This window comes from Excalfactoria chinensis, chromosome 4 (genome assembly GCF_039878825.1).
Source record: "Excalfactoria chinensis isolate bCotChi1 chromosome 4, bCotChi1.hap2, whole genome shotgun sequence".
NCBI lineage: Eukaryota > Metazoa > Chordata > Aves > Galliformes > Phasianidae > Excalfactoria > Excalfactoria chinensis.
The window spans coordinates 43,714,941-43,741,846 of NC_092828.1; the positions used below are offsets into that span (position 1 = coordinate 43,714,941).

At 42.2% G+C, this 26,906-nt stretch overlaps 2 protein-coding genes across 3 annotated transcripts; one reads left to right on the forward strand and one right to left on the reverse strand.

The window, feature by feature from the left end:
* Positions 1-19: 19 nt before the first annotated feature.
* NUDT9 (nudix hydrolase 9) lies at positions 20-8,178 on the forward strand. Its single transcript, XM_072336021.1, has 8 exons — positions 20-242; positions 1,247-1,486; positions 2,289-2,384; positions 2,853-2,939; positions 3,764-3,875; positions 4,295-4,441; positions 4,653-4,737; positions 5,781-8,178. The coding sequence occupies exons 1-8, from the start codon at positions 112-114 to the stop codon at positions 5,954-5,956; spliced, it is 1,074 nt and encodes a 357-aa protein (XP_072192122.1). The 5' UTR covers positions 20-111; the 3' UTR covers positions 5,957-8,178.
* A 1,815-nt stretch (positions 8,179-9,993) lies between these two features.
* Positions 9,994-24,168, reverse strand: SPARCL1 (SPARC like 1). 2 transcript variants are annotated; one of them, XM_072336268.1, is made up of 11 exons: positions 23,829-24,168; positions 18,073-18,190; positions 17,894-17,947; positions 15,645-16,796; positions 14,993-15,059; positions 14,233-14,351; positions 13,526-13,646; positions 12,476-12,612; positions 11,320-11,468; positions 10,666-10,814; positions 9,994-10,450 (listed from the first exon to the last, which is right to left on the reverse strand). In XM_072336268.1, exons 2-11 carry the CDS (start codon positions 18,124-18,126, stop codon positions 10,422-10,424), a joined length of 2,031 nt encoding a protein of 676 aa, XP_072192369.1. In that variant the 5' UTR covers positions 18,127-18,190; positions 23,829-24,168; the 3' UTR covers positions 9,994-10,421. The 2 variants fall into 2 exon arrangements, with proteins under 2 accessions (XP_072192369.1, XP_072192370.1); XM_072336269.1 differs by having other exon boundaries at positions 23,855-23,977.
* Between the last annotated feature and the right edge of the window lie 2,738 nt (positions 24,169-26,906).

The following is a 26,906-nucleotide window of genomic DNA, read 5'->3' on the forward strand; positions in this document are numbered from 1 at the left end:
GAGGAGGAATTCCGCCCAATGTGAGGGCAGCTTGTAAGGGGGTCGGTGGTGGCTGTGGTTCCGGTTTGGGGTCACTCCGGTAGCTCGGGCCGAGCGCTTCGGCGCTGGGTGATGTTGGCCTTCGCTACTGCGCTGCGTGCAGTGTCGGCCCCCGGCCTAGCTCGGGCTGTCGCCGTGTTGTCCGTCACGGTTGTGTTATCGCAGCCCTCCCGGTGCGGGCTGAGCCGCCGCCCGCGCATCAGGTACGGCGGCACCCGGGGTGTGTGAGGAACGGCGGGCCGCTGCCGGCATCGCCGCTGGGGTATGGGCTTGCCTGGGAACAGGCGGAATTCCTCATCTCAAAGAGCCCTAAAGCTTTTCACCAAGAGCTCGTACATATCCGTGCTTCTGTAGGTTATGGCCTCTCACTGTGCTTAGAGTCTCTTAACTGGGGCGATTTCCTTTCTTTTTGGAGCAGTTAAAACACAACGGTTTGTGTGTTGAGGTAGATCTATGTGGAGCTGCAAAGAGCTGCACATCAAGCACCATAATCTAAACTGCTGTTATCAGTGATGTAACTGCCTGCAGTTTGGGCTCCAGAAGACCCATGTCAGGGTAAGGTTACTCGTGATCTTGAGGTTTTCCCTTGTGAGTGAGTTATCTGGATCTTCATTGCCTGGCAGTAGAAAAGCTGGGTGTGTGTTACTGTGCACCACATCACACCGAGTGTTGTTTCACTGCTCAGAGCAACACGTGGAGTTACATGGGACTGTAGGAGCCTTTGAGGATCCTCCTGTCCAAGCCTGCTGGTGTTTGGATATTTTGTATTTCACTTTTTCTGTGGGTGGATGTGAGAGCAGGCCTCTTGTAAAGCTGAGATGTTTGTTGGTGCATTGCTCACTTGGAAAGTGAGTGCTCAGGCAGGGCTTCCAGCTGCACTCCCTGGTAAATACCTCCCAACTAGTCCTCTCAAATGGTCAGTGACTGCTCAGAGTGCCACATAGCCCAGAAGGGCCCTTGGAGTTCTCAGCTTCTTACTTGTGAAATGAGATCTTTGTGTCTAGCAGAGAGCTCAGCTTACACTTTAGTTTCCAGGTATATGTTTGCATGATTCCTTAAAGAAGTGATAACGTGTTGCTGTTCTTTAGAAAGCCCCAGTCTGTTCTGTGTGGTGCAGTCTAATATCCAGATGAGACATTTAGTAGCACAGTTAATAAGTATTCTGTGATTCTAGGAATAAGGTTTTACTTCCATTTTTTTCTTTCAGTAACTCCTCTGCAGCTCACTGGTCCCACCTCCATCCCGCTAACATGTTTGACACTTGTAACGCTAAGAATTTCTACCACAACAAAGCTCTCACCTCCCCATATCCCAGATCACGTGTTGAGCGTACCCATGTTCCTGCAGATAAAGTGGACTGGTCGACTGAGTGGAAAGATTACCGACCCGTGGAGTACACTGCGGTGTCTATTTTGTCTGGTCCTCAATGGGCAGATCCGCAGGTCAGGTGAGTGGAAGGAGAAAGGTAGAAATTCTAATGTCCTTGCTGATTTCCAATCATTTTTAACGTGCAGCAAATGCCTGATGATAACATTGTGACTATTGCTTTGTACTGATTCTGTGAATACATTCTACTCCCAAGGAATGCACTGTGCTGCTTAGCTAGGAGGTTAGATTCATGCCTTAATCTACTGTCAGATAGTTTTTCAGTAGATATTGATAGCACTTGAAAATGCAGAGTCAGTTTTTAATGTAGATTCCTGCATTTTTTGTGTGGGTAAAATCTAGTTGGTAGACTGATTCTTGTGACAGTTTGAGGGGAGTTGCTTTGGGGAGCAATAAATATGCTTCTGTAGACAGCTGCCTCCCTACCAGCACGCTGTTTCATTTCCAAAGATGCACACAGAGCGTAGGCATTTGAAAGTCAGTGATTGCACTTAGCAACTGTGATAAAGCATACCTAAGAACATATCTGCACACTGCACTTACATTAGGAAAGCATTTGTTAGCTTCATCGCTGGGTAACATCTTATGATCCCTAATATGAACGAGATCAGCTTTGAAATACTGCCTGAATGAAAAGGAGGAAATGTTGAGTGCTTTAGAGCGTCATACTTATCTGCAGATTTAAATAGATGATCATCAGTAATTGCTCAGATTTTATACCCCACTACAGAAATGGGAGGAGCTGCATTTTGAGTTTTGGTAAAAACTGCTTGTTAGCCAATTGCGTGTCACAGATTGGGTGGCTATCCTTGAGCCAGAGGGATGTGATGGGCTTTATAACTTCTGATTACTGTTTCTCACAGCGATAAAAGTTTCTCACCCAAATTTAATGAGAGAGATGGAGAAGTGGAGAGGACAAGTTGGAATGGCTTGTATGTGGTTGAGAACGGGAGGCCCCGGTGAGTGTTTTTTCTCTGTGTATGTGTTTCAATGATTTAGTTGTAGAGCTCTTAAACATCTGTATCGGTTCTAATAGATGGTACCTGCTAGAACAAAATGAGGGTAGTCTTCCCTAGAGACAGAAAAAGAATGATGCCTTGACATGAGAGTGTTGTTCCTGGAAAAAGTTGTGCAGAGAGGCATGAAAAGGTTGGCCTGGCCAAGAGAGAGTTGTGGGGGCCTGAGGGAGGCAGAAGATCAGGGAAATGACAAAGCCATTTTGTTTTCCTTTAGGTACTCTGTCAGCTACAAAAAGATGATGACGGAGAAAACTGTGTTCTTTTTATTCTTTAAATCTAATGCTGACATTGGGTGTACATTGCTGTCCTTTCTGTGATTCAGGCTTCATTAAAGCTACTTTTTTTAGTGTACTTGGAGCCCTGCATGGGCAGATAGTGCTGTTAAATACTCTGTGCCATTTATTTCAGAAACCCGGCAGGAAGAACAGGTCTCACAGGAAGAGGGTTGCTGGGACGATGGGGACCAAACCATGCTGCTGATCCTGTTGTTACCAGGTAAGGGATGGGTGACTGAAAGGTGATATGTAGTACAGCAGGAAAATACTGTGTGACTCAGTTGCAAAGTCAGTGGCATGTCTGTTTTTGCACTTAAGAAATGCTGGGTTGGCCTAGTACATAAGAAGAGGACATAGGGTTTGAATGTTCTGTTGTTGGTTTGTTTGTCTGTTTGTTTTTTGTCAGTGCCTGCTCTGCTTTGGTGTTTCTGCCTCCAGAGTCTATGTGACTACATGTGGAGTCACACACAAAGGTTTTAGGGGAGATGGTGTAGGTTACAAAGCTGCGAGCTAGGAAATGCAATACTTTTGAGGTACAATGAAAGACGCTACTGCATTTTGTTTCTGGACATTATCAAAACACTACCAAAGCTACTCATTTATGTCCATGAAAGTGATGCAAATCCAGGTTCTATTTTTCCACTTGAATTAGATTGCTTTTTGCTTTAGTCACTGCGGTTCTTCTAAATCCTTTACTGGACACAGTATAATGGATGCTTCTGGCCTTCAGTTGGTGCCCAGTAAATGGTTTGGAAGTGTTGCAGCCAAAATTTCCTCTTTGAGCAGAAGTCATCATTATCCTCATCTTGTGAGTAGACAAAAATAAAGTTAGAGGTGAAAGCTTTATAATGAGAGTTTCAGTAGATATAGATGTTCTGGACCTAGCAGTGAAACTGCATGGATGAGATCTTCCCAGGCAGCTGTTGTCTGTTTTTGCTCAGGGACTGTACTTTACCTAATAGACTACTATGTGAGGGTCCACCTGTTATGTTTTGCTCCTACAAAAAGGCAGGAAATAATGCTCTTGTTTTTCATTTTCTGCAGGTGGAAGAGGGATAAAAGTGGCAATAAAATGGCTCACCCAGTTACTGGCAAAAACATCTTGCAGTTCGTAGCTATCAAGAGGAGAGACTGTGGGGAGTGGGCCATCCCTGGGGTAAGAGCAGAGTTCTGGGAGTGGAAGACTTCTCCTTTTGGCAAAGTCAAGAGCAGATGTGTGTGATAAAACTATGCTTTGTAAGGTGACCTCATTGTGTAGAGGGAAGGAGAAAGGTCATACAAATACTTTTTTCTCAGGTATCTTTTAGTGGGCTCCTTGCTTTTTCCACGTTACGAGGCAATATATGAATTAATTATGAGAGTGTCTTTTGCTTAATATAGATATAATTTAATAATATAGATATAACTTAATCTGCTGTAGTTCTTGGAGGATGGGTATGCTTGCGCTTTATCCACAAATACAGACTTCCTCTCATATCCAGAGCATGATGCAGGTAGTTTTAATACCCTACATGCCAGTCAAAGAATGCTATGCCAAATGAGGTCTGAGGGTACTCCTGTTTCTTTCCCTGTCAGGGGATGGTGGATCCAGGGGAGAAGATCAGTGCTACTCTCAAGCGGGAGTTTGGGGAAGAGGCTTTGAACTCCTTACAGAAATCACCTGAGGAGAAAGCAGAGTTGGAAAAGCAACTCCAGAGACTGTTCAGCCAGGAGCACTTTGTGGTAAGCTGTGTGTCTTTGGGGTTGCCTCTGAACTCTGTAGGTAACCTGCAGCTATTGAGGAACCAAGGAAGAGTAGCTGTTAGTAAAATAAGCTGTGATACTCAATTTCTTGTCATGTAAGGGTAAATGCATCTGAGGAAAACACTTTTTAATGATTCCACCTCATTTTTATGCTGTTTGTTACATTTCTTTTGGTTGTTCACTGCATTAGGTGTACAGAGGATATGTGGATGACCCTCGTAACACCGATAATGCTTGGATGGAGACAGAGGCTGTGAACTACCATGATGAAAGTGGTAGGTATCTCTGTTTGTGTTTTTAGCTGCTTTTTACTGCATGTACTCTTCTGAAATATTGGTGTCTGTGTGGCTGAGGTGTGCAATGGAAATGTATGAGCATGAAAGTGGGGTGTGAGTTCTTGGACTGAAACAAGTACATGTCAGGATCTCTTGTCTTTTGTGATGTTCACCCACAGCTAGTAGTAGTTGTTCCCCTTCGATTTCTCTCTATCCTGAACAGAGAAACCTAACTCATATTCAGGCAAATTCTGTATTGTTGTGTTAGTTCCAACCCACAAATTGAGACTGTGTGGAGACTGAACGCTAAGCCTGATTTCTTTTTGGTCACTTGAGTCAGTTTAATTTCCAGTTTCAATGGTGGAGGACCTTCAGCTCTTTTATATTCTCCTTCAGCAGCTGTGTGCCTCTCGTACTAGGCAGATTTTCACTTCATTTATTGCTTTGATGTTCTGGCTACTCTTGACACCTTTTATCTTGGGTACTCTACCAGAGTAATTGTCTACCTTATTTTCCTTTTGTAAAGCAATTGGAACGGGCATAGTTTCTGGTCCTTAGGTTGATCTGTAATCCTGAGTTCTTGTCTCTCCCCTCCTGAGATTAATTGGTTTAGTTTACCATCATTGTTGCTGTTTTGGGTAGTGTTGAAGCTTAGCATGCTGCTGGTTCTTGATTTATCAACTCCCAGAAGTAAAGAAGGTTGTTCCCTTGATATTCATTTCTCATACTTTTTTTTTAAATAATCAGCATTTATTGTCTTGTTTATGCAGTACTGAGACTTGACTTGGAAACCAGAGTTAGAAACTATAGAGGGTAATTCAAAAGCTTTTCTCCGCATCTCCACTGAAGTGTTTTTTAAATACCTTTGAGGCTTTAATGAAGTATTAATTATTCTCATTTTGTGTAGGTATGGATCACTTTCAGAATTTGGTTCATAAAGCAGTAGAAATAGAATAGTGAAAGGGAGGAACTGATTGGGTGTGAGATGAGAAAGTGGGAAAGAAGATGCAAGAGTGTGTCCTAACTCTTTGTTTTGTGGGCAGGTGAGACCATGGATAACTTGCCTCTGGAAGCAGGTGATGATGCTGGGATGGTGAAGTGGGTTGACATCAGTGAGAAGCTCAAGCTGTATGCAAATCATAGCTACTTCATTAAGCTCGTGACGGAGAAATGGGGAGCCCACTGGAGTGAGGAACCTGGTCCCGAGTGCCCTGAGTGATGCAAAGGAGGAACGGAGCCACGTTTGAAGGCTGGTGTTAAGCAGCCTTGGAAATGAGATGATGCTGAACTTCTCAGTGCTCCCTTACAGTGTATGCCTCATTTAAAGGACTTTGTTATTGCAAGTAACATGTAATAATAACTCTATCATCTGCATACAGCCTTCCAGCTGTGAGGTTAGCTCTGTATACGCAGGCAGAGCGGGCTACGATGGAACATGCAATGACAAGGACTTTCAGGAGGTTTGAAATGGCTTCTTTGAATTTCTCAACGAGTGAAAAATGAGGTGAATGTGGAGCTGTTAACTTCTTGTCTTAATTATTTGCAGCCAAATCTTTATATCAGCAGAGCTGCAAGAGAATGCTGGGATTCTGACTGTAGTTCTGAGCTACACTTGAGCTCTATTTTTGCACTTGTTTCTTGTCAGGGGTATGAAGCTTTCACAAGTCTGTGGCTTGTAGGATGATGACCAGAATAGTTACTAAGATGAATTAAAGAACTATGTATTTAAGTGATTTATTTTTTTTTCTGAGTGGTTTCACTTAAGATGTCCTATTAGTGACTTTTCTAATCAGTGACTAATTTTCACCTTTAATTGCTTTCCAGCTTGGGGTATGGACAGTGTTCATATGTGGATGTCTTACAGTGTCAACGTCTAAAAATATTACTGTTGGAGGATGTGTCTTGACTGATTTTTGGCAGATTTTGAGCTTCTCTTTACACTGCATGTGGAAGTACAGCTGTTGGGCAGGCAATGCCATAAGCAGAATCACTGGAATGCACGGCCTTCAAAGCAGACTTCCAAAGTGTGGGTTGTATTCTTAGGTGAATTATTCCAGTCAAAAGGCAAGTGTGGGCCCTTGGAGATACTGGTTATTGAAGAGTTGCTGGTGTTTTTCCTGTGTGTTTCTAGTCAAGGGGTAAGCGTGTTTAGTTGTTTAATAGCATGAGAGTTGATTGTAACAGCTAAAACCTCAGGCTGAGAGCTGGGCTTAGTAGTGTCTTAGTGAATTCTAAGCAAAATGATGACGCAGAAGGGTGAAAACTGTCATCAGCTGGACTTACCATGTATAGTAATACTGTGATATGCTGAGATGTGCCCACATCTGCTTAACTCATGAATGTTTTTAGGGCTTGCTTCATGTCAGCAGCACCTCTTCGTCTCTGTTAGGTAATGAAATAAATCTGGATAAGTGGTGTGGGCTCAGATGGGAGAATCCCGGGGATGTTGTATCTAGAGTTAATAGTTTACTCTTTTCGAAACAAAAAGTAATGCCTGCAGCTTTGGCTTACCTTTCAGTCCCTGCTCTATTCATTCATGTACATTTCAATTCAGTGTTGTTAGTAAGTAAGCATAAGTGCTGTATAAATTTCCACAGATTTTGTTTACCAAAAAGAACAACTTATCCTGAAATCACAGGAAAGCCCTGGTCATTGCTTCAGCAGAGTTCCTTGCCTTTTCTACTGAAAGTAAAGTTACTGTAGTGACATGGGAATGTTTGTTCTTAAGAGATGATGAAGAGATCATGATGACTTGTTGCTTAGCATTTATTCAGGCTTAGAAAGTAAGCAGACTTCTCCTCCCTAGGAGAGGCTATGCAATGTGTCCTCTGCTTCATCCGTGGGCATGTGAAATGGAACCTTATTGCTGATCTGTGGTTTCAGTGTGCTGGTGACAGAAGGCATGAGGGAGCTGAAGGACGGAGAAGATGATTGGGAAGCAGCAGTATTTCATAGGAGACGGCCCTGGTTGTCCAGATAGGTATCTACAGAGTGAAAACAGAATTGCAGGTTAGAACCAGTGGCATTAGTGGCTTTAGTCTGTTAATTGATCCATGATGTGAAGTGTGGGAATACAAGAGGGACTGTACAGAACGGCAGCTGTGGAGCAAGATAAACAACATGAGAACCAGGGACGCCTGTAGAAGAAGAAATAGCAGCTCGCAGCTCTGATTGGATAAGTGCCCACATGAATGGTTGAAGAGTGTTTGTGGAATGCCCTGTTGTCATGTAGAGGCAAATGGGAAAGCCAGGGAAAGAAAACTTGTGAATAAGAGATGTGAGAACAGGAAAATAAAAATTCTACAAGTACTGTGCTGAACGAGACAGAAAAGCTGCACTGCTTCCAAGGGCTGCACGATGTTTCTGGAAGAAAAAATCCCTCTTATGAATTTTTTACCCTCATCGGTCTTATAATAAAGTCCGTTTTGGTTGAGGAAGTGGATTTGGCTTTGTGGGTTTTGGTAGTCCTTAGGAAAGCTTTGTAGTCAGTCAGTTCTCAGGTGGAGTACCTGTTCTTAAATGCTACGTTGTGCCATTACTTTGTGTATAACACTAAGTTAAGAATTAGGTCTTTGTGCTTACTTGGGCCTGGAAATTTATTGCATAATTAGAGTAAGGCAAGTGAGAAGCTGACAAATGTAATGGTAGAGCTTGCTGCAGGCTTGTGTCTTCTGTTGTAAGATGGGTGGCTTAGCTCAGGCTCTCAGTAAAACAGATGGCTGAGCATCCCTGAGTAGTTTAACAGCGTATGGCTCAGGAAAATCAGGGGAAAACATGGAAGAATCTTCTCCACGCTGTGAAAGACGTTGTGTATCAGCGTTTCCCAGTTCAGTACTAACCCCCCAGTTAAATCTGAATGTTAGAGCTGACGAGATCCAGCAATTGAGAATCAGGAGGCTTCTTACCTCTGAATCAGTTTTCAGTGGTCTTAGCCTGCTGCTGTTGAAAGATTTTTTTGTTTTTGAACAAAGTATAATTCGTTCTATTTGTGTTGTTGTTTTTTTCTCTCTCTTTAGCTTTGTTTTTAGTAAAACTCTCAATGAGTGCTACTAGAAAACAAAGCAAAGTCATTGTTTTTCAGTGCCTGGAAAACTGTCAGTCTAATTCTCTGCTAGCAGAAATGAAGACCAGCTTGTGAATTGAAATCACTGCTAACCTGTGATGCCAGCTGTACACTGGCAGTGTACTTTTGGTCTGAGAACTTCACTTTCAGTTATCTAAGGAAGTTAAACTCATCTGTTATCTGGGGAAAATCTGGCAGGATGACATTCAGAAATTGGCTATGTCAGATTTGTTCCAGGCCACTGACACCAGCAGTTCTACCCTGCGCTGTTGGTGCATGTCAGGGTGCAAAGCAGAACACTTTTTGGATTACATATATGTGCTAAGCTTTCTCAGTAATGGCGCAAGAGCTCTAAGATTTGTTACCAAGTATGCTATGTGCATGTGGTGGGGGCAGAACAATCTGTTACAGAGCAAGGGGATGAAAGAGCAGAAAGAAGCAATGTGTTTTTTATTGGGCCTAAGCAACCACAATGGATACAGTTATGCCATGGGGGAGTGTCAACAGTGAGTGTAACTGAGATGTGTGTGTACATACACACATATATGTGTGTGTATCTCAGAGTAGGGTGCCTGAGGGTGAGATTTCACTGTTGATAGTCTGTAAAATGATCACAGCCCAAACACTTTGTCATATCATGAAGACATAAATAACTGATAACTGTTAAGGTATTTGCAAGTTAATCTAAAGTACTGCAAGGTGAAACTAATGGTCATTTATAATCATCCTTACTGTTGTTATTTCTGATTTGTAGGTTAAATGTTGATTAGTGGAGCTTCCCTGCCTTGCAGAAAACAAGAGCTCAGCTGATTATTTTTCTGGTGTAATACTCTGTGAGGGCAGCATTGCTGTGCATGCAGTTGCAGTTGCTCCTCCTCTGTGCCTTGCAGAGGGAGTGTGGAAGCAGCGTGGAGACTTTCACTACAGGTGGGGTGCTGGTCTGCTCCTTCATGCGCTAGGTGCTCCAGGTCTGTATGGCTGTACCAGCCTTGGTGGTATAGGTGTTTGTCTAGCAGGAATCTGCTGTGTGACATGGGTCCTCTTACTGCTGTATTTCAAGAGGCAGGAGAAGAAATACCTGAAAAACACCATCTTTTCATGTAGCAGAATTTACAGTTTAAGGACTGGTAAATGTGATCAATGCCAAAAAAAAAAACAAACCAAACCCAAAAAACAACAACCAACACAACAAAGAAACCAAAACAAGATCTGTTTATTTGACATTTCTATGCAGAATGCTAAACTGACAGTAAATGACAGGAAAGAAAACCTATTTCAAAGTAGTTTTCTTCGGTGTATTATAAAATCCACGTCCTATAATTCTACGGAAGGGTTTTGTGAACAACTCAGTTGTCAGGTTAGTTGTCCTACTACAAGATTATTAGTACATGCAGAGGGAGACACTGTTTAGGTATGAGCTTCTTAGAGCTCTTAAACACTACTGCTGTTAATGAATATGCAACAATTAGGCACTTGTGTTATCCAAGAGCAACTCGTTCTGCCTCCAAGAATCTTATGCCAACTTACTCCTGAAAATTACAGAGCTGTTAATTGCAGTCATAAATGGGCATTGCATGTTTGACAAGTTGTAGAGCTGCATGGGGATTCTGCTCAGGCGGGCTCAGAACAGGAGACTTTCATTTATGTCTTCTGCAACAGAGAAGGAAATGTTATTAACATTTGCCAAAGCGCTGTTTTTATACAGTGTTGTTATTCAAAATGGTGTACTGAAATTCTAGGGACTCTCTACAAACCAATTCAGAACCTTGCATCTCTTGCTGTTCTATCTGCCTATATTCTTGTAGTCTGGAACTTTGTGATGGTAATGCTTTGTTCCGTGTGCTTTCCTGATCTTCAAGGCTTACCTTCCTTAATCCCAAAGCAGTGGCACCACTCTTTCAAAGTGATAAGTTTGTCTTGGTCTCCATCACACTCCTGGAAGAAACGGGTTATGCAGTGTTCCATGGGAACGAGGGAGGCTCTCAAAGGAGCGAGCTCTGAGTGAGTCAGTGATCTGAAAGGAGGAGAAAACAAGTAGAGGTGTATTTCTGTGATGCTCTTTGCTCTTAGAGATTGCAAAGATGCTCTAAGTGTCTGAAAGGTGATAGCAGTGACATTAACATAGAAGTCTATACATTTTAACTACTCTTTGTTCTTTAAAAGCTTTTTACTGGAAGGGTTATTACTGTCACTGATTTACATTTCACCAGTCCTGTAATTTTACTATTAATCTTCAGGAGAAGCTTGCAAAGGTGCTTAGCTATGTTCTAAGATACCAGGTGTGATGGACATGAGGGATTAAGGCCTCTAAAACACAAATCCCACCATCAAGTGGCATGACTGAAGGCCTGAAGTCTGAATCTTATTCTCAGAGGTAAGTTTTGGAGGATCAGTGCTTGCTTGCATCATCTGAGGGACCAGTCCCTTATGCAGAGAATACTTTTGTTGTTTAAGATAGTAAAACGTCCTTAACTTGACCTACAAATCAGAACTTAACATTAAAAAAAAAGGGTTCTTACCTGTCAACTGGGTGCTGGTCAAGCTGATAAAATTGCCAGTGCACAGGATACACATACATGTGGTAGTTTTTCTCAAAGTCATGCAGGAGAAGCTCAACTGGGTGCTCACCAGAAACGAGACGCTTCTCATTCAGGTATATTTTTTTGACCTGAACACATCAGAGAAATAGATTCTTGTTTTGAGGTGAAGACGTGGCCTGCAGAGAGCTCTCCACCAGGGAGGCAATTTGGAGAAATTAATCTTTGATGAAATGATTTTTATTGTTTATGACTGTACAGCGTAGAAAAATTTGCCTCAGATTTGCCAAGTGGGTGTTGGTGGTTACTGTGTGAACTTCAGTAGCAACTGGAAAGGAAGCCCGACCCCGTACGACTCAGTAAGCATCAGGCCCAGGTAAAAAAAGGAAAGTGGCCTCAGACAGTTGGAGGCAAAGCTGACTTTGATATTAGCGTACCTTCAGTTCTGGGGTAAGCAGCTCAGCTTTGGTGTATCAGATACTGTGTAATTCATACCCGTTAGCCTGAGTTTTTCATGGAAGGCCATGACCCTCTTGGTAGTTACAGGTGTAGTATCACTCAATTGTATCCCTTGAATATCATGCTGCAAGCTTGACTTGTAAATTGACAGTGTATGAAACTGTATTAAAAACTGTAGAAGACACCCATTTCCATTTTCACGCATTTCTGTATTGATTGCCAAGTGTAAGATGTGTCCTAAGAAGATGAAGAGCTGGAAAACAGCATTGGCCTCATGAATCAGATCCTTATTCCCATTAGTTGATCTATCCAAAAGCTTTGTCTCAAAGCGCTTACTTAACAACCAAAGCACCTGGCTTAGGTTCACTTTGACAAAATGAATATTTATAGCAGAAATATGTCTAAGCTTAAGTTACTGTGAGGGGACACGTAGGTGTATTTGTACAGACTGTCCAGTTCACACTTTGACTTTCTTGCAGAAATCCTACCCAGAACAGAAATGCTACTATGAAATAAGGAGACCTGTAGGATGTGGCCCTGCTTGAGCAGGGGGAGGGTCTATGTGACCTCCAGAGGTGCATTTCAACTTTAATGTTCTGTGAGTCTGTAAATCTCCTGTTTCAGCTGGTTTGTACTAACCATGTCGCTGCATCTTCCTATTTAAAAATGTATCACTTACCTTATTCCTTTGCTTTTCAGTTAGGAATCGAGACGTATCCTGATCACGTTCATAATATTGCATTAGGATGTTCTTGAGCCAGTCTCTCATACGGAGAGGGAACTGATCCACTTCGTAATCAGTACAGTGTGGTATGTCTGTGTCAAAACACAAAGCTTTTGTTAAGACTCCATTCAAGCATTTCTGAGCCAAGTTAGGCTTGATTCTCACTAAAAGACTTCCAGTTCAGCTTCAAGTTGATGTAGTTGGTAACATATGAAACTGGGAATGCATCTAGTGGGTTCAGTAATACACCTACAGTTTGCTGGTTGGTGCGTATCCTTCACAGGTCATGCAAGCCACAGGTTTAACCTATCTGTGTACCTTAAAAGCAGAATCATGCAGTGAAGACAATAGCGGCCTATTGGTTGTATGAGAGCAGAGTTCTTAGGATCAAAGGAATCTTCTGGCTGAAAATGAGCCATCTTTCCTCTTAGGGTACATGGCAATTGAAGAAGAGCTTAGAAATCAACTCTAGCTTTTTGGATTGTGACTTTTTCCCCATCTCTGGGTGCACTTGAGTTGTTTGGATGTGGTATTGGGGGACATGGTTTGTTGATGGGATTTTGTAGTTCAGGTTGAGGGTTGGACCTAAAGGACTTTTACAACCTAGATGATATTATGATTCTGCATTTGGTGTCTAGATAGCTTTATGGGGCTTTTTGTGATTTTTTTTGTGCACGATGTTTTAATCTATGGTTAGTGTATATACTGTATAGATATGAAAAAAATCTTCATGCAGTAAAGCACTGGACACAAGACAATGCTAGAAGAATAAGCTAATTTGAAGCACAGGAGGGATGTATTTGGGATTCAGCCATTTAATAACCTTAACTATAGGAAAAATGAGTAGTATGACAGCTAGAATTTGAAGGTTGGTTTTGTTCAATGCATAATTGATGGAGAAGTGGGAGAGCACACACACACACACAAAAAGATTCCTTATACTTAGGTGATGATGCTAAGGGTCCTTATATATAGACAAGTTTTATATGGAAAAAGGAATCTTACGTTTGCAGGCACCCATATAGTCTAGGTGCAGCTGGCGTCCCATTTTTGTCCCTTCGAGTTGACATTTGGTGCCAAAGAGTTGGCATGTGCCATCGTAAGTCTTATTATCCGTGCCACAAACCTAAGGGAGAGAAAAACAAACATGCACACCCCTCTGTCTATGTTCAGAAAAATTACCTGGTCAATAATGGAGGCCTTGCAATAAAAGGGCTGCTGCAATACGACGTAGCAGTGGGACTACCCACAGGGACTTCATGTGATTGGATGTATTGAAAACTCTAGTCAGAATATGCTTACTTAAGGGTTAGATGGCTGTACTTACAAAGCTTTTTTCAAGACATCTGAATTTATTTTTGTTTGGTAGTAATACAGTGTCTGAGATGCTACTGTGTTATTACACCAGGTATGTACTAGTATTTGCTATGCACTCTGAAAGCTTGAATGGATACATTATTGTTTTTAATGACAGGAAAAAGCATCATTCCCTGGTAGACTAATGGAAGCAAGTCACATTGGCTATACAGATTTCTACTATTCTCAAGTAATAGTATTGATTCTCTACTCAAATTGACAGTTACTGAGATGATCCAAGCCTATTTGCATGATCCTTAGGGTAGAATTATCCTAAATAATAGCAGAGGGATGTGGTATCTTGTAAGCGTTGTTGCTGGCTTTCCCACATGCTGTGCGCTGAATGTAATACTTACACGCTCATAATCTTTGGTGGAAGGGCAAGCAGCAGGATCTTGGCAAATACAGCTGGGTTTTCCTTGCTTGTCTGCTTGGCAGACTTTTCCTCTTTTGCAGTGGAAGTTTCTACAAAGATCTAGAAATAATATCAAGAAGGAGAGAGTGTAAGAGGGAATGGGATGAAAACAAGTGTTTTTGTCAAGTGCTACTCACACAGTCAAATAGAAACAAGTACTCACCAAGAAGTCAAGTGCCTTTTGCAAGTTTAAGACATCTCTGAATCATTCACTGAATAAAAGTCAGGTTTTAAGTGAATTTCTCTAAGCAATTCCTTGCACTCCCAGCTATAAGTTACAAAGGGGAACAAATTTCTCAGAAAGGGCCATTTGTCCTTTAAGGGCTGACATTCATTTCCATCTTTTTTTGAAACGATTAAGCAAGAGCGGATGGGACACAAGACGTTTGACCCATTCCCAGCTTAATTCAGGCTAGCATTGTCAAACTGAGGGCTTTTAGTAGAAAATGATTCCCAGCCTGTAGTGCTGACACTAAGATGTGTGCAAAAACTAAATATATTTTTCAGAAAACAGGAGTGAACCCAAGGACATTCAAGAAGGATTCTTCTCTGGAACGTATCTGGTGTAGAATGATGCACCAGCACAACTCAGTCATGTGAAACTGCACGCTGCCCAAGGCAGAAAAGAAGTGCAGGCCAGAGGATTCCCAAGCCACAGTGAGTTAGCAGTGATGTGTGAGCTTAGCATAGGGCTTACTCACCCGGCAGAGCCTTCCCAGTGCTGTTCCTTGCACTTTCCTCATTATATGAACCTCCTGTGGTTTTAACCTGTGTAAGTCACAGAGACAGAGGCTGCGGTAAATCTTGGAAGGAAAAAAATACTTGGATTTTTTTTTTTTTTTTTCCTCAGATACAAATATAGCAAACTGAGTCAGATTTTTATTTGCTTCGGAAAGAGGTTGCTATGTGAAATATGCAAGAGGGATAAGTCCTTTAACAGCATTAGGGTGCTCTCTTCTCTGGAGCAGCCAGAAGTTCAGTAAGACCTGGGCTCCTCACAGTCTGCAGTAAGTGGCATGCAGCATGTGGTACCTTGAGGCTAACAGAAATGTTGCTTCAGTCCTTACTTGGGGCATCAGCGAGCACAGACTGCATCTCAGCAGTGCCTGGAGAGCTGCTTGGGGCTGGAGCGCCCCTATGGGATGTGAACTGTGCTCACTTCCTTTCTGGTCCTACTTCAGTGTTGTGCAGGAAGTGACACACGACAAACTGAGTGAATAACGTGTAAAAGAGATGAGACCTCCAAAATAATATTGTTTGACATGTTTGTCTCCAAAGTGTACTTTTGACCACAAGAAACTTAAGTATGGGTTTTTTTTCCCCTCTTCTAGTTACATTTTAAAGAGAATTTACCTCATCCTCCTGCTCCGTTGAATTCATGCTCTGAACAGAGCTACTTGTTTGCAGTTGTTGCTTGCTGCTGGTGTTAGGTGGCTCATGGTGGTAATGATTGTCTTTGGAGTGAGTAACATCTTTAATTTTGTCACCTTTGTAATGCTGCATCTCCCTATAAACTCCGCTGTCATCTCCAGCAGTTACTTCCTCTTTTTGCTTGTTAGTGATACTGCCCTGGTCATTGCTTTGCATTCTCTCTTCTTCCTCGTAGACTGCTTCCCTCCAGACATTGCCAAGATCTTCCTCACCATCATCACCACTATCATTATCATCCTCCTCAGCATTGCTGCCCTCCTTATCCTGCCTTTTTGTCACTGCTCTGTGTTTGCGCTGATTGACTACTTGAAAATGGTCTTTGCTTTCTTGGCTTTGTCTTTTTTCACCTTGATCCTCATTATGATTTTTCTTTGAGAGAGGGAGTTTTCCTTCCTTGTAGGGCTCTTCCTGACTTTCCTCCTCCATGCTGATTTTCTCACCATGTCTCTTGGTTATACGTACTGGCAGACTGGAATCTCTCAAGAATTCACTGGATGGCTGGCTGTTTTCATTTTGCCATCTCCTGTATTCTCTTCCATGACGTGTCCCATGGGCTCTGTGCTTCATGTCCCTATAATCAGTTTCTTCACCCCATTCCTCATCTTCTTCCTCCCCAGCTTCCTCTTCTTCACTTTCACTGTTGTTTTCATCTAGGCCAACTGTGTTTTTATTATATTTCCATGTGTTGAGCTCACGAACCAGACCAAGAGCATCCACTGGACTTTCTCCTCTCAGACCCCACTGACCAGCCATGTTGCTGTGTTTCTTGTGCCTCCTGGGCTGGTGGTGCTCAGAGCTGGGCTGTTCCCTGCTGCTGCCAGAGTTGCTTTCCCAGTTATCAGAAGCCAGCCCAGGATTACTGTGCAGAGTAAGGAAGTTAATGCTCTTCAGGCTGTTTTTAGTTTGATGCTCACCATCACCTTGTCCTTGTCTTCTGGAAGCCCAGGGCTCATCCTTCTGTGTATCTAGTACCGGTGCCTCTGCTTTTATGGTCCTGTGGCCAGACAGCACATCACCTTTGTTTACAGACCCTGTGTTCTCTTTCTCTGGCATTTCAGAATGAGTATATTTAGGCTGTGGGGGGGAGGGGGGGGGGGGAGAGGGGGAGAAAGCACACCAAAGATTTAACAAATAGACTAATAAATGTTAGAACATATTTGAAGTTCTTTGGACAGGATTTTTGCCTGATTGGAAAAACAAATACAACTCTGATTTTCTTGTTTTGTGCCATGTTTAGTTTGTGTATGGATTTTTGGTTTTTGTTTTTTTGTAATTTTTAAATATTAGGGCATGAAATACACAGCTGGTGTCCTTTCCATGTTTAGCAAGTTTCTATCCCCTCTTTTTTTTTTTAACTCACTTGTGAGGATACTTAGTACAATGACAAAAGGTTTAGTCAGTGTGGCTGTAGTCCACTACTGGTAGGGGACAACTGTGCATCTTCACTACTGGTAGGGGACAACTGTGCATCTTCACTTGGAGCTGATTATCCATCTGTCACCGATACTGCGATGTTTTATTTTCATACAGGTGCCTTCTGTGTGAGCTGTTTCTGGGATATAACTAGGCTGCAAGCTGTTTGGAGAGGTGTTCACATCAAAGTTTCTGCTGGAAACTCTTAAAAGGAACAGTTACTTTCTGTTTTTTCATTACAGTGCACTATCTGGATTGGCATAAGATGCATCCAGAAAGCTGCACAGAGCTGGATATGATTCATTATTTAAAAATGTTATTGGAAGGGAAGGTATTTTGTATTTTGTTTCTATACAGCATTCTCTTAGTTTTGGTTTTATGGAACATTTGTTGGTTTGGAGCCCAAGTCCTTTGTGTCTGAGCTACAGGTGCTCATCAGAATAACACAAAAAAGACTGGTTGGGTTTACCTTGAATGCAAAACTGTGAGCTCTGTGCTTAGCCTGCATACTTGGTGTTGTGCTCTTGAAGTCACCTGTCTCGCTACCACCATTGCTGCCTGTCTGGTTTGTCAGCCACTGTATAGCTTGCCAAGATGTACTGTGCCTTTCTAATTCTCTGTGTAGTGTTGTGGCCAAAATTCTTACATGGCTGAGAATCTGTGTATGATTTTCTAACTAATGTGTATGCGGTAATGGCTTCTATGTGGTTGATATGAAAAATGTAGGTTGCCTCTTATTGCTTAAAAAACAAGAGTACCTTCTCTGCAGTTTTCTGTCCGTGGCCCCCAAATTGGAAGTTCAATGGATCGGTCTAGAAGAAACAATTATATTAAAAATCTGTTTATAAATGATTTTGTTAGCCTGCAGAGTTATACAGGGTTTTCAAGGAAATGGACAGGTCAAGTGAGTAGTAATAATAGCATGGTGAGTGCTTACTGGAGTGGTGAAAGTAGATCCTAGAAGACAAATCAGGAGCAATACAGTCTTCATGTTTTTCAGATCTTAAACAGGATGGTAGTTAATGGTTCACTGGTAGGGTTTGAAGGTTTCCTTTCTGCAAGTAACATGAAATGAAACAAAGTTAGGGTGTAGGCACTGTGGTTTAGAAATTACTGATGGAAGCAGTGTAGTGGTTGCTGTAGGTTGAAAGTCAGTCTGAAAACCCAACATTTCTATGCAATGCCCAGTTGTACATAAATTCAGGACCTTGACCAATTTATCATGGGCCCAAGCTGCTGGATTTCAAGGACTGTTGGACAGTGCTCTCAGACACGTGGTCTGAATATTGAGTGGTTCTGTGTGGAGCCAGGAGTTGGATTTGATGATCCTTAGGGGGTTCCTTCCAACTCAGGATATTCTTTGATTCCATGATCGAGAGGGCACTTTGGTTCTGCCCCTTTTACAGGACTCAGACTGTGTGCTGTATCCACCAGCTGTAGAGCCTTCCTGCTTGGAAAGCTCCAAACCCAACTCTGCTGCACTGTAGCATGAGGCAGATGGCTGGAAGAGCATGCAGTGAAGTAGGAGTTTCTTTAGCTTGCGCTACTATTCTCAAGTGAGCAGAAGGCAAATTTTTTTCACCTGGCAGAAGTCACTGGCTTATTTTCTCACCTTAGCAGTACGTGTGCACTGGAATTTCATATGACTGTAGGTGTATCCTCAGGAAAACAAAAAATGAACAGATCGTATCGTTTCAGATTTTCCTTGATCTTACTCACTGTTTTGCTTTCGTTCTGGTTTTTATTTTGTCCTTTATTTTTTCCCTGTGGTTGTGAGTAATCACTGGGATTTTCCTTTTGCTTCTGTGTCTGTTTGCATTCTGCTGACTGTTTTTAATCTCTGGAAATTCTCTTCTGTCCTCTCCTTGCTGCACTTTAAAATATTTTGAATTTCTACCTCACGTGTTTCCATTTTCATCCCTTTCCATGTATCTTTACCAACACAAATGAAACACTTGTCACTTTGTTATCTGAAGCTCGTGGTCTCTTTTTTTACTGTTTGAGCTTTCTGGCATATGAGAACATTGGCAGTAGTTCAGTCAGTTAGGTCAACTGTATTCAAATGCGTGAGGCTCAGTGTGTGTGCTTTCAAAATGTTCTTGGTTGGGGGGAACACCAAAAGCACAAAAGGAGGATTCCAGGGAAGCTTGTATTTATGTGAGCTAAGAAACAACCAATCTGGCTGTTGCCATGCGTAGGTCTGTTTGCATTGTACTTATAGAGCCCTAATAACAGTATGCTGTGCTCTTGAAGACCTGGTAGGGAAGAAGTACTTCAGTTGTAGTACTAGAAGCCAGGTAGCCTTCCTCTGTCTTTGTTTCAAATCAGCAGTACAGCTCTGGGCACTGAGTTTCTCAGTTCTGAAATCCCATTACGTGTATCTGTTTTGGTAAAGTAGTTGATAGCTATAAATGTATTATAAATTTATAATTACTGGCTCACTAGCTGGCTCCACTTCTTCTGCCTTTGTCCAAATAATGAAAAGTGTGAACTAAGTCTGAAGTTCATATAGCAAAATAGAAATCTGATGTTTTTTTTCTATCACCAACCTGCAGTGGCCCATGAGAAGCATTACTTTTTATTTATTGGATAAGTCTTGACAGTCTTGAATTGACTAGGGAAATACAACCTAGTCAGGTATCTTTTTTCTTGTCACAGTAGTCCACAGGAGTTGCCAGCATTTATAAAACTGCCCCAATAGAGGTTAATCTGCCCCAAACACTAAGCAGCATCTATAAGAGTTGAGCTCCTTCTTGAACTATGATGTTTGTGCAAGTATTACCCTTGTTAATCATGTTATTTGACTTTTTCTGTGTTAATCATGTTATTTGACTTTTTCTGAAAGGGCAACAAGACTTGTTTCTGAGCGAGAAGCATCTCCTCACACTGGTTTCAGAGCAAGGAGTTCTGGTTGCACCTCATATTGGTCCTTACTGCTGAAATAGGTAATTTGTTGTCTTATGTTACCAGTTCCATTGTGACATTGATGCTGGGAGCTGTTTGCAATAGTTGGGTGGAAACTACCAGACTACTTCAAAAGCCACAGTAAAAAAAATATTTTTCAGTGCTGACTGCACTCTTAAAGAAGAGGGAGCGGTGGGGGAAGCTGGGATTACTGTCATAAAAGCTGCAAAGTCAATAACCACAGCAGCTGCCTCAACAAAGGGAGAAAAAATCTTTGTAGAATGAACTGTGGCCCTTCCATCCTCCAGGGCTGAGAGGAGTGTTTCTCTTGGCATCGCTTCAGTTTCGGTGAAGTGCCAGCGGATAACTGTGAAATGTGCCAGGACCTTTTGCCAGAACCCAAGAGAACAGTTTTATTTTGTCAAAGCAATCTGGGTGAAGGATTGGAGGTGGTGTACTGAAGCCAGAGGCAAGGGATGTGAAGTTTGAGCTTAGGGGGAGAAAAGCATCAGGAACACTTCCTGCAGGCTCACTGCCCTTCTCTCTGTAAAGGTCTTGGCTTATGGCAGTGGGATTTTTTTGCACTTCCTCCTTTAGTCTTCTGGTGCTAGAAAAGATAAGTCATTCTTGTTACAGACTTACAGCCTGGGCAAGTGCAAACGTAATGCACGGTAACTAAGATGACAGTCATGGAAGAAGCTCAGCATTATCTAACGTCATATGAAGCAAGGATTTGCATTGCGACACTATTCTTTTTTTCTACCCTGAGATCTAAATGTGAAGACACTTCGTTCTTTCTCTCATTTCCAAATCTGTCCCACAGAACTGTGTTTCTAAAAACAAGCTTTTGTGTCACTTCAGATGAGCAAAACTGTCGGTATTGCAGATGGAGCTACTCTGAAAGCAGCACGCCTCCACCTCAAGAAATGCAATCACTGTGCTTTGCAATTAGATCTGTAGGGAAGCTTGATCAAAAGACAGACATGGAATGAATTCCTTGCATAGCAGTATCTTGTACAAAGAAATGGGGAATTTAGCACCTGGGGTACTGAGAAAGCAATGCTAACTAGGCTTTCACCACCTTTTTCAGTCTTGGGAAGAAGAAATTGATTTGCCTGAAACCTGGAGGAGGCAGAAGCTTTGACTCACTCACTCCTACAGTGAGTTCCCTGTAGGATGCATGCAGCTCAGTTTAAAATGGAAAAGAACGTCTGTCTTGACAAATGGCAGCTATTTTGAGTAGACAACCCTAGAATGATGTTTTTCCAGAGAACAGCACAGAGCTGCTGTGTGGAGATGGAGCTTAGGATGCTCCTGTTGCTCGGATGTGGGTGCACTGAGTCATATTAAGCAGCTCCAATTTTTGTGGTTGCATCCCTTCTCTTGGGAAGCCTGAAAGTTGTAACCACCAGTTCAAGTTCTACCTAGACTTCTGATCACGTCTTCCAACCTCAGGTTGCAGAGATGTTTGTTTATGGCTTTATTTCACTCTTAGTGCTCCTGCAGCTACTGGTGTCTTTCCAGGCACAGGAGCAATGCATTATTGGTGATCAGTGATGACTGATGAGCTTGTCCCTGGCAAGAGGACTACACAGCAGCTATCACTCTTATCAAGTGTGGCAGCAGTCACTTGTAATGTGATCAATGATGTGATTTTTTGTGTCTAGAGGCCTTCAGGTGATGATAGCTGGCCTGCCAGTCTTGCCCGTTCTTGGTTATAACATTTTGAAGACCAGTTTCCCTTCATCAACCAGGAATTTCACCAAGGCTCACTGTTTGTCGTTGCTCACAGCATGAAGTATGCAGCTTAAATGGGGAGTGAGAGAAAACCATCTGCAAGAGTAGATGAGGTGGAAAGTGCATCTTTTACTGTTTCCTTTGTGTTTTGTTTCTAAATGAGCATTTCTGGTCAGCCATTGGCACAGCAAATCCAATGCAGCCATCATGTTTATGAAATGCCACCCAGAAATGATTAATTGGCAGAGGCTGCAGCTGAAGGTGATGAATGCCTTGTGATAAACAAAAGCAAGCATGTAAACTGACCTAGTTTCAGCTCTGGCAGTGGGAGAAATCTTCTGCATAGTCCTTTGTCATTAGACCTAACTCTAGAAAAATGGAGGTTTCTTATCTGCCACTCTTAATGAGAGTGGCAGCTGTCCAGGATTTAGGAAAGAGAATGAGAAGACAAGTCAGGGTTGGAACTCAGTATCTCATTGTGTGCAGCGGACACAAATTCTTTTCTCATGAGGATGGGACTTAGGTGATGAGTTTTTTGAGTAAAACGTGATAAGACACTGTGATTTTTTTCCATGATCATTTCAACAACAGAGGCTTCAGAACTGAGCTTTTGCTCATGTACCTTGAAATACCTTGGTAAAATGGTGCAGTGTGAGGCTTTGAAGTCAGCCCATTGCCTGTTTCAGCAGAACATGCGGATGCTGATGCCCACATCCTCACCCGTAAATACTTCAGATATCTGGACCTCATAAGCAGGTGATAATCACAGCACTCATAATTGTGAGTTGATCAAGTTTTGTGCATAAGTATCTAAAAGAAAGGTGTGAACTGCAGTATGGAAACTAAGAACTGTACAAAGTCTTCCTGTTACCAAGATCTGCATTGATTTTCTTCTAGTGCATCTGGTAAAGCACAGTCTGTTTCTAAAGTTCTTGTAGGAGAGTGTGTGTGTGTGTGTGTGTGTGTGTGTGTGTACACACATACATGTACATAAACTGATCCATGTGTATGCATATACACAGCAAAGACTGAGTTGGACCTGAACGGAGTCAACAAAGAGAGTGTAATTAGAAAGTAGATCCCAGAAGAGGAAAGTAATTCTACTCTTAGTGATAAGGATCAATCTTTTGACACTACCTGTTCTTCAGCTGCAAAAGCCATCGGCTGTAAATCCTTCATGGCTGCTCAGTTCAATAATATGAAAAACGGCGTTATTTCAGGACACCTTAGGAATGATTTTTAAACAATTCATTTGTGCTTAATATAAATTTTTAGATCTATTATGCTCTTTCTACAAAATGAGGCATTTGATTTTATTTTGCCCAAAGTTCTGTTTTCTTTTCTTCCATACTCCCCCTCACCCCTGCCCCCATGTAGTGTAAGCCAAATTCAAGCCTACAAATCGCTATTTTGGTTAGATTTGAGAAGTACCAAAATGAGACCTGTTGAACAGCCAGGATGATTTTCTGTATTTGATAAAAATTCCTGTTATCACCTCCTGGAATCTGCATTTCCTTTGCAGATCTTATACGGATTGAAGGGTTTTTTTTGCCTGTTCTACAACCACCTTTGTGAAAGATTCCTAAAGACCAACTACATCTCCTGCCTCATCTTTAACCCATGGGAAGGGACAAGGCTGTACCTTGTCTTTTGTATCCCTGTCTTTTGGAGGAGGTTCCTGAACTGATGTTGCAGGAGATGTGGCAGGTGTTGGGAAACACCTCAAAGTAGATGACTGTATGTTTTCTGTTGGTCATCGCATAATGCTTTATTGTTCTGTGGGATCAGGAGGAAAATAATAGTTTCATTGGAAAGATAAAGGTCACCTTCTTCAACACAATAATTACACTGTGCTTTCTCTTCTACAAAACTCTGCTCCAGGCATAAATGCCTGATATGATTTATCCGCAAAACATAAAACAACACTCTAAGAAATTCAGTTTGTTGGAAAGAAAACCAAACAACCTTGCAACAACAACGACAACAAAAACAATAGAGGATTACATTAAAGACATTTAAGATTTTAACTGAAACATTAAGAAGAAACAGTACCATAGCAGTAGAAGAGATGCTCCTACTTGGTTAGCCAATGGTGCGCTGGAAATCCGTGAGCCTTGAAATATTTTCCTGTGGTGTATTTTGGCGTTGAGTATGGAATCTTTCAGAGAGTGTGTTTTTCTGTGAACTTCTGAGGAGGAAAGTCTGACTCTGGATCTCAGTAAAACAAAATGAAACACCGTCCTGGGCATCCACTGGATGAGGCGGAGGGATTGGGGGATGAATTAGTGAAATTCTGCTGAATTAATCGAATGAGAAAAACCATTCAGTGCTCACAGGCTCTGGGCCAGTGGGGCTCAGCCATAGTGTGGGAAGGGCATATTTAGCCTTTCAGGGGGAAGGGTGCCAAAGGGAATGGGTTCAATAGTTTCTGTCGCTCTGGTTGGCCCCAGAAGAGCTGAACAAGAGATCAGCTGGGGCAGTCACATTGCCTGGCTGCAAGCAAGCAAAGCAATGAGGATGCTGGTCCTTGCTAAGTTTTACAGTGCTGTTTCAATATACTGTGCAAAGTGCATGCAAGCCTGTGGAAAGAAAGAAAGAAAAAGAGAAAAGCAAAGCTCTACATTAAAAAACAAAAACAAATAATTTTACAAAATCAGTTGAAATCTTGGAGTGCTGCATAATTCTTGAGTTACCTGTGTTAGTGCTGTTGCCATGGCTGTGCCATCTCTTGGATAGTGATAGTGCTAGCAGAGGGAGCTGGTATATGTGTGAAAATCTGCAAGTTGTTCTGTTGCGGGTGGAAACAACTACTCTATGCACCTCACTTGCAAGAGAAGCAGGGGTATGTTTATTGGTATAATACGATGTTGTGGTCTAACAAGTTTGGAGATGGCTGGGTACACTTGATTATTTACTGCAATAAGGTTCAACACCTTTGTGTCATGAGGTGTGGAGAGGACCTTTTTGCTTTCTTAGCTCCTGAACCACAGGAGAGCTGGATCCACTCCTACAGTGTACAAAAACTTAATTTCTGTATGACCAACTATGGAACTTATTGGTAATAAATCAAAACAAGTGGGGGAAAAAGAATGATATCACTGCCAAACCCTCCTTCTGTACTCCATACAGAAAATAAAACTTTGACAAAATACCATGAGAAACTCTGTAAATCCCTTTCCCTTTTATCTCTGCTTCTTTGCCTGGAAACTGATTGATGCCTATTGGAGTTGAAATTCTGCTGTCCTGTCAGCTAGTCAGCGTCTGAAGGGAGAGGTGAGCTTTCAGAGCTTATGGTTTTTCCTTTTGTTATTCATTAATAAAAAGATGATCCTTCTTCTTTATTCAAAGCTTTCTGGTATGCCATGAATATCTCTCTTTGCGATATCTGACTGGTTTTGCAAGTCCCTCTGTGCCAGGGGGATCATTGTAGGGAATGCTTTTGTTTGTGGATGGATGTTTTCATCCCCAAGATGAGATGCTGTGCTGTCATGGTAAAGTATAGGTGGGTAAAGAAGCCGAGCGGCTGCTTCCCTGGAAGACTACAACCTCAAAATTACTCTTGTGACTCATTTGATGATATCACTTGGAAACTGTATAATTATATCCTATCCCCACCTGTATTTGACGTGGGACAATGGATTGAATGTTAGTGTGTCTGAAGGGGAGGTGACAGCTGGTGAGGTGTGTGACAGTATCGATGGAGGTTTGACAGTAGAAGGTCAAGACCTCATTGCATACCTATGTTATGCCAGTGGTCCCCGTGCTCTGCATCTCTGCTTTGGTGTCAGGGTTGTGCTTGTTGCCTGTGTACCCAGGAACCATGTCAGTGGAAAGATGCTTTCTAATGCCTGTATACTTGGGACTGAAAGCTAAGTGAATGAAGATCAGCAAAGTAAGAGGAAAATGAGCTGGAGGAAGTTTGTCTTAGTAACACAACTGTCTGGTGTTGCATTGCCAGGCAGGAGCAACTGCAAGGACAGGCTTGTTGTTATAGGAGCTGTGCTCATCTGTGTGCTCGGTGCAGTGGTAGACTTTCAGACCTGTGCCCACAAGGGAGTGGTGTTGAGCCACTATTTGCATATCAGGTGAATGGGATGGATTCACAGGCTTCCTGTACGTCAAGTGTAATACAACCTCAGTGCCGGTTCTGGTTCTGAAATAAAGAAAGTCAAAGAACTGACTTTTCTGTCAGATTTGCTTTACACTGCATTAGGAATAATACAGACACCTTGAAATTCAGGTGGTCTTTAGAATACGTAAAGAAACTGTGTAAATACACCAGTGGTTGTATCCATAATAATCTACTTATGTGTCTATGCCTTTTTTTCCCCCCCTTTTTCTTTCTTCACAATTTAGTGAAGGGGAAGAAAGGGTGTGAAAGCATTTGGAGTCTGATGTGCCTCCTCCAGGTCTTGCTGGGGGCCTGAGTCTATATTCAGCCAGACGGTGCTGATGGAGCGCTGAGCATAATTGCAGTGGTAATTACAGGGACTGCATAATGCTACTTTAAATGCCCGATTATCTCACGGGGTTAAATTTTGTCCTCTGTACCAACTTAAATGAGTACTTGATTCCATCTGCCCATTTTATCCCCAAGGAATGAAAATTCAGATGCCTCCTGAGTGCATCCCAAACTCAGACTGGAATTTTTACAATCTGAATAAGTGCTCTCGTGGCGTTCTGAAATTGAAAACTTACACTTCTTAATTAGGGATGGCACCGTCCCGTGCCCTGTCTAAATGAGCGCTCGGATGGAGCGTGACAGTGAATGCATATGAGCTGACGGCGAGTATTTTCTAGCTGAGCCATCTCCTATGAATTCAGCGAGGGGAAAAACGTCAACAAAATGTGGCATCTCATTAGAAGGGAAATGAAAAGAAACACGTGCAGAATAGGATTAAAAAAATAAGGGAAAAAAAGAAGAGGGTTTTTAAGTCTGTTACTTCAAGGGCTCCGTTTCTACATTTCTGCAACCAAGGTAGAGCCGTACAGACGAGGTGCTTTTGTGGTTCATCTTATTCCAGCTTCCTACCATCCCCTTGTTATTCCTTATTAAAATAAATGAAGGAATCCCTGGTTGTGGCCACATGGATTCCTTGAGCTCATCCCTCCTTGTAGCGCTGATCTGTG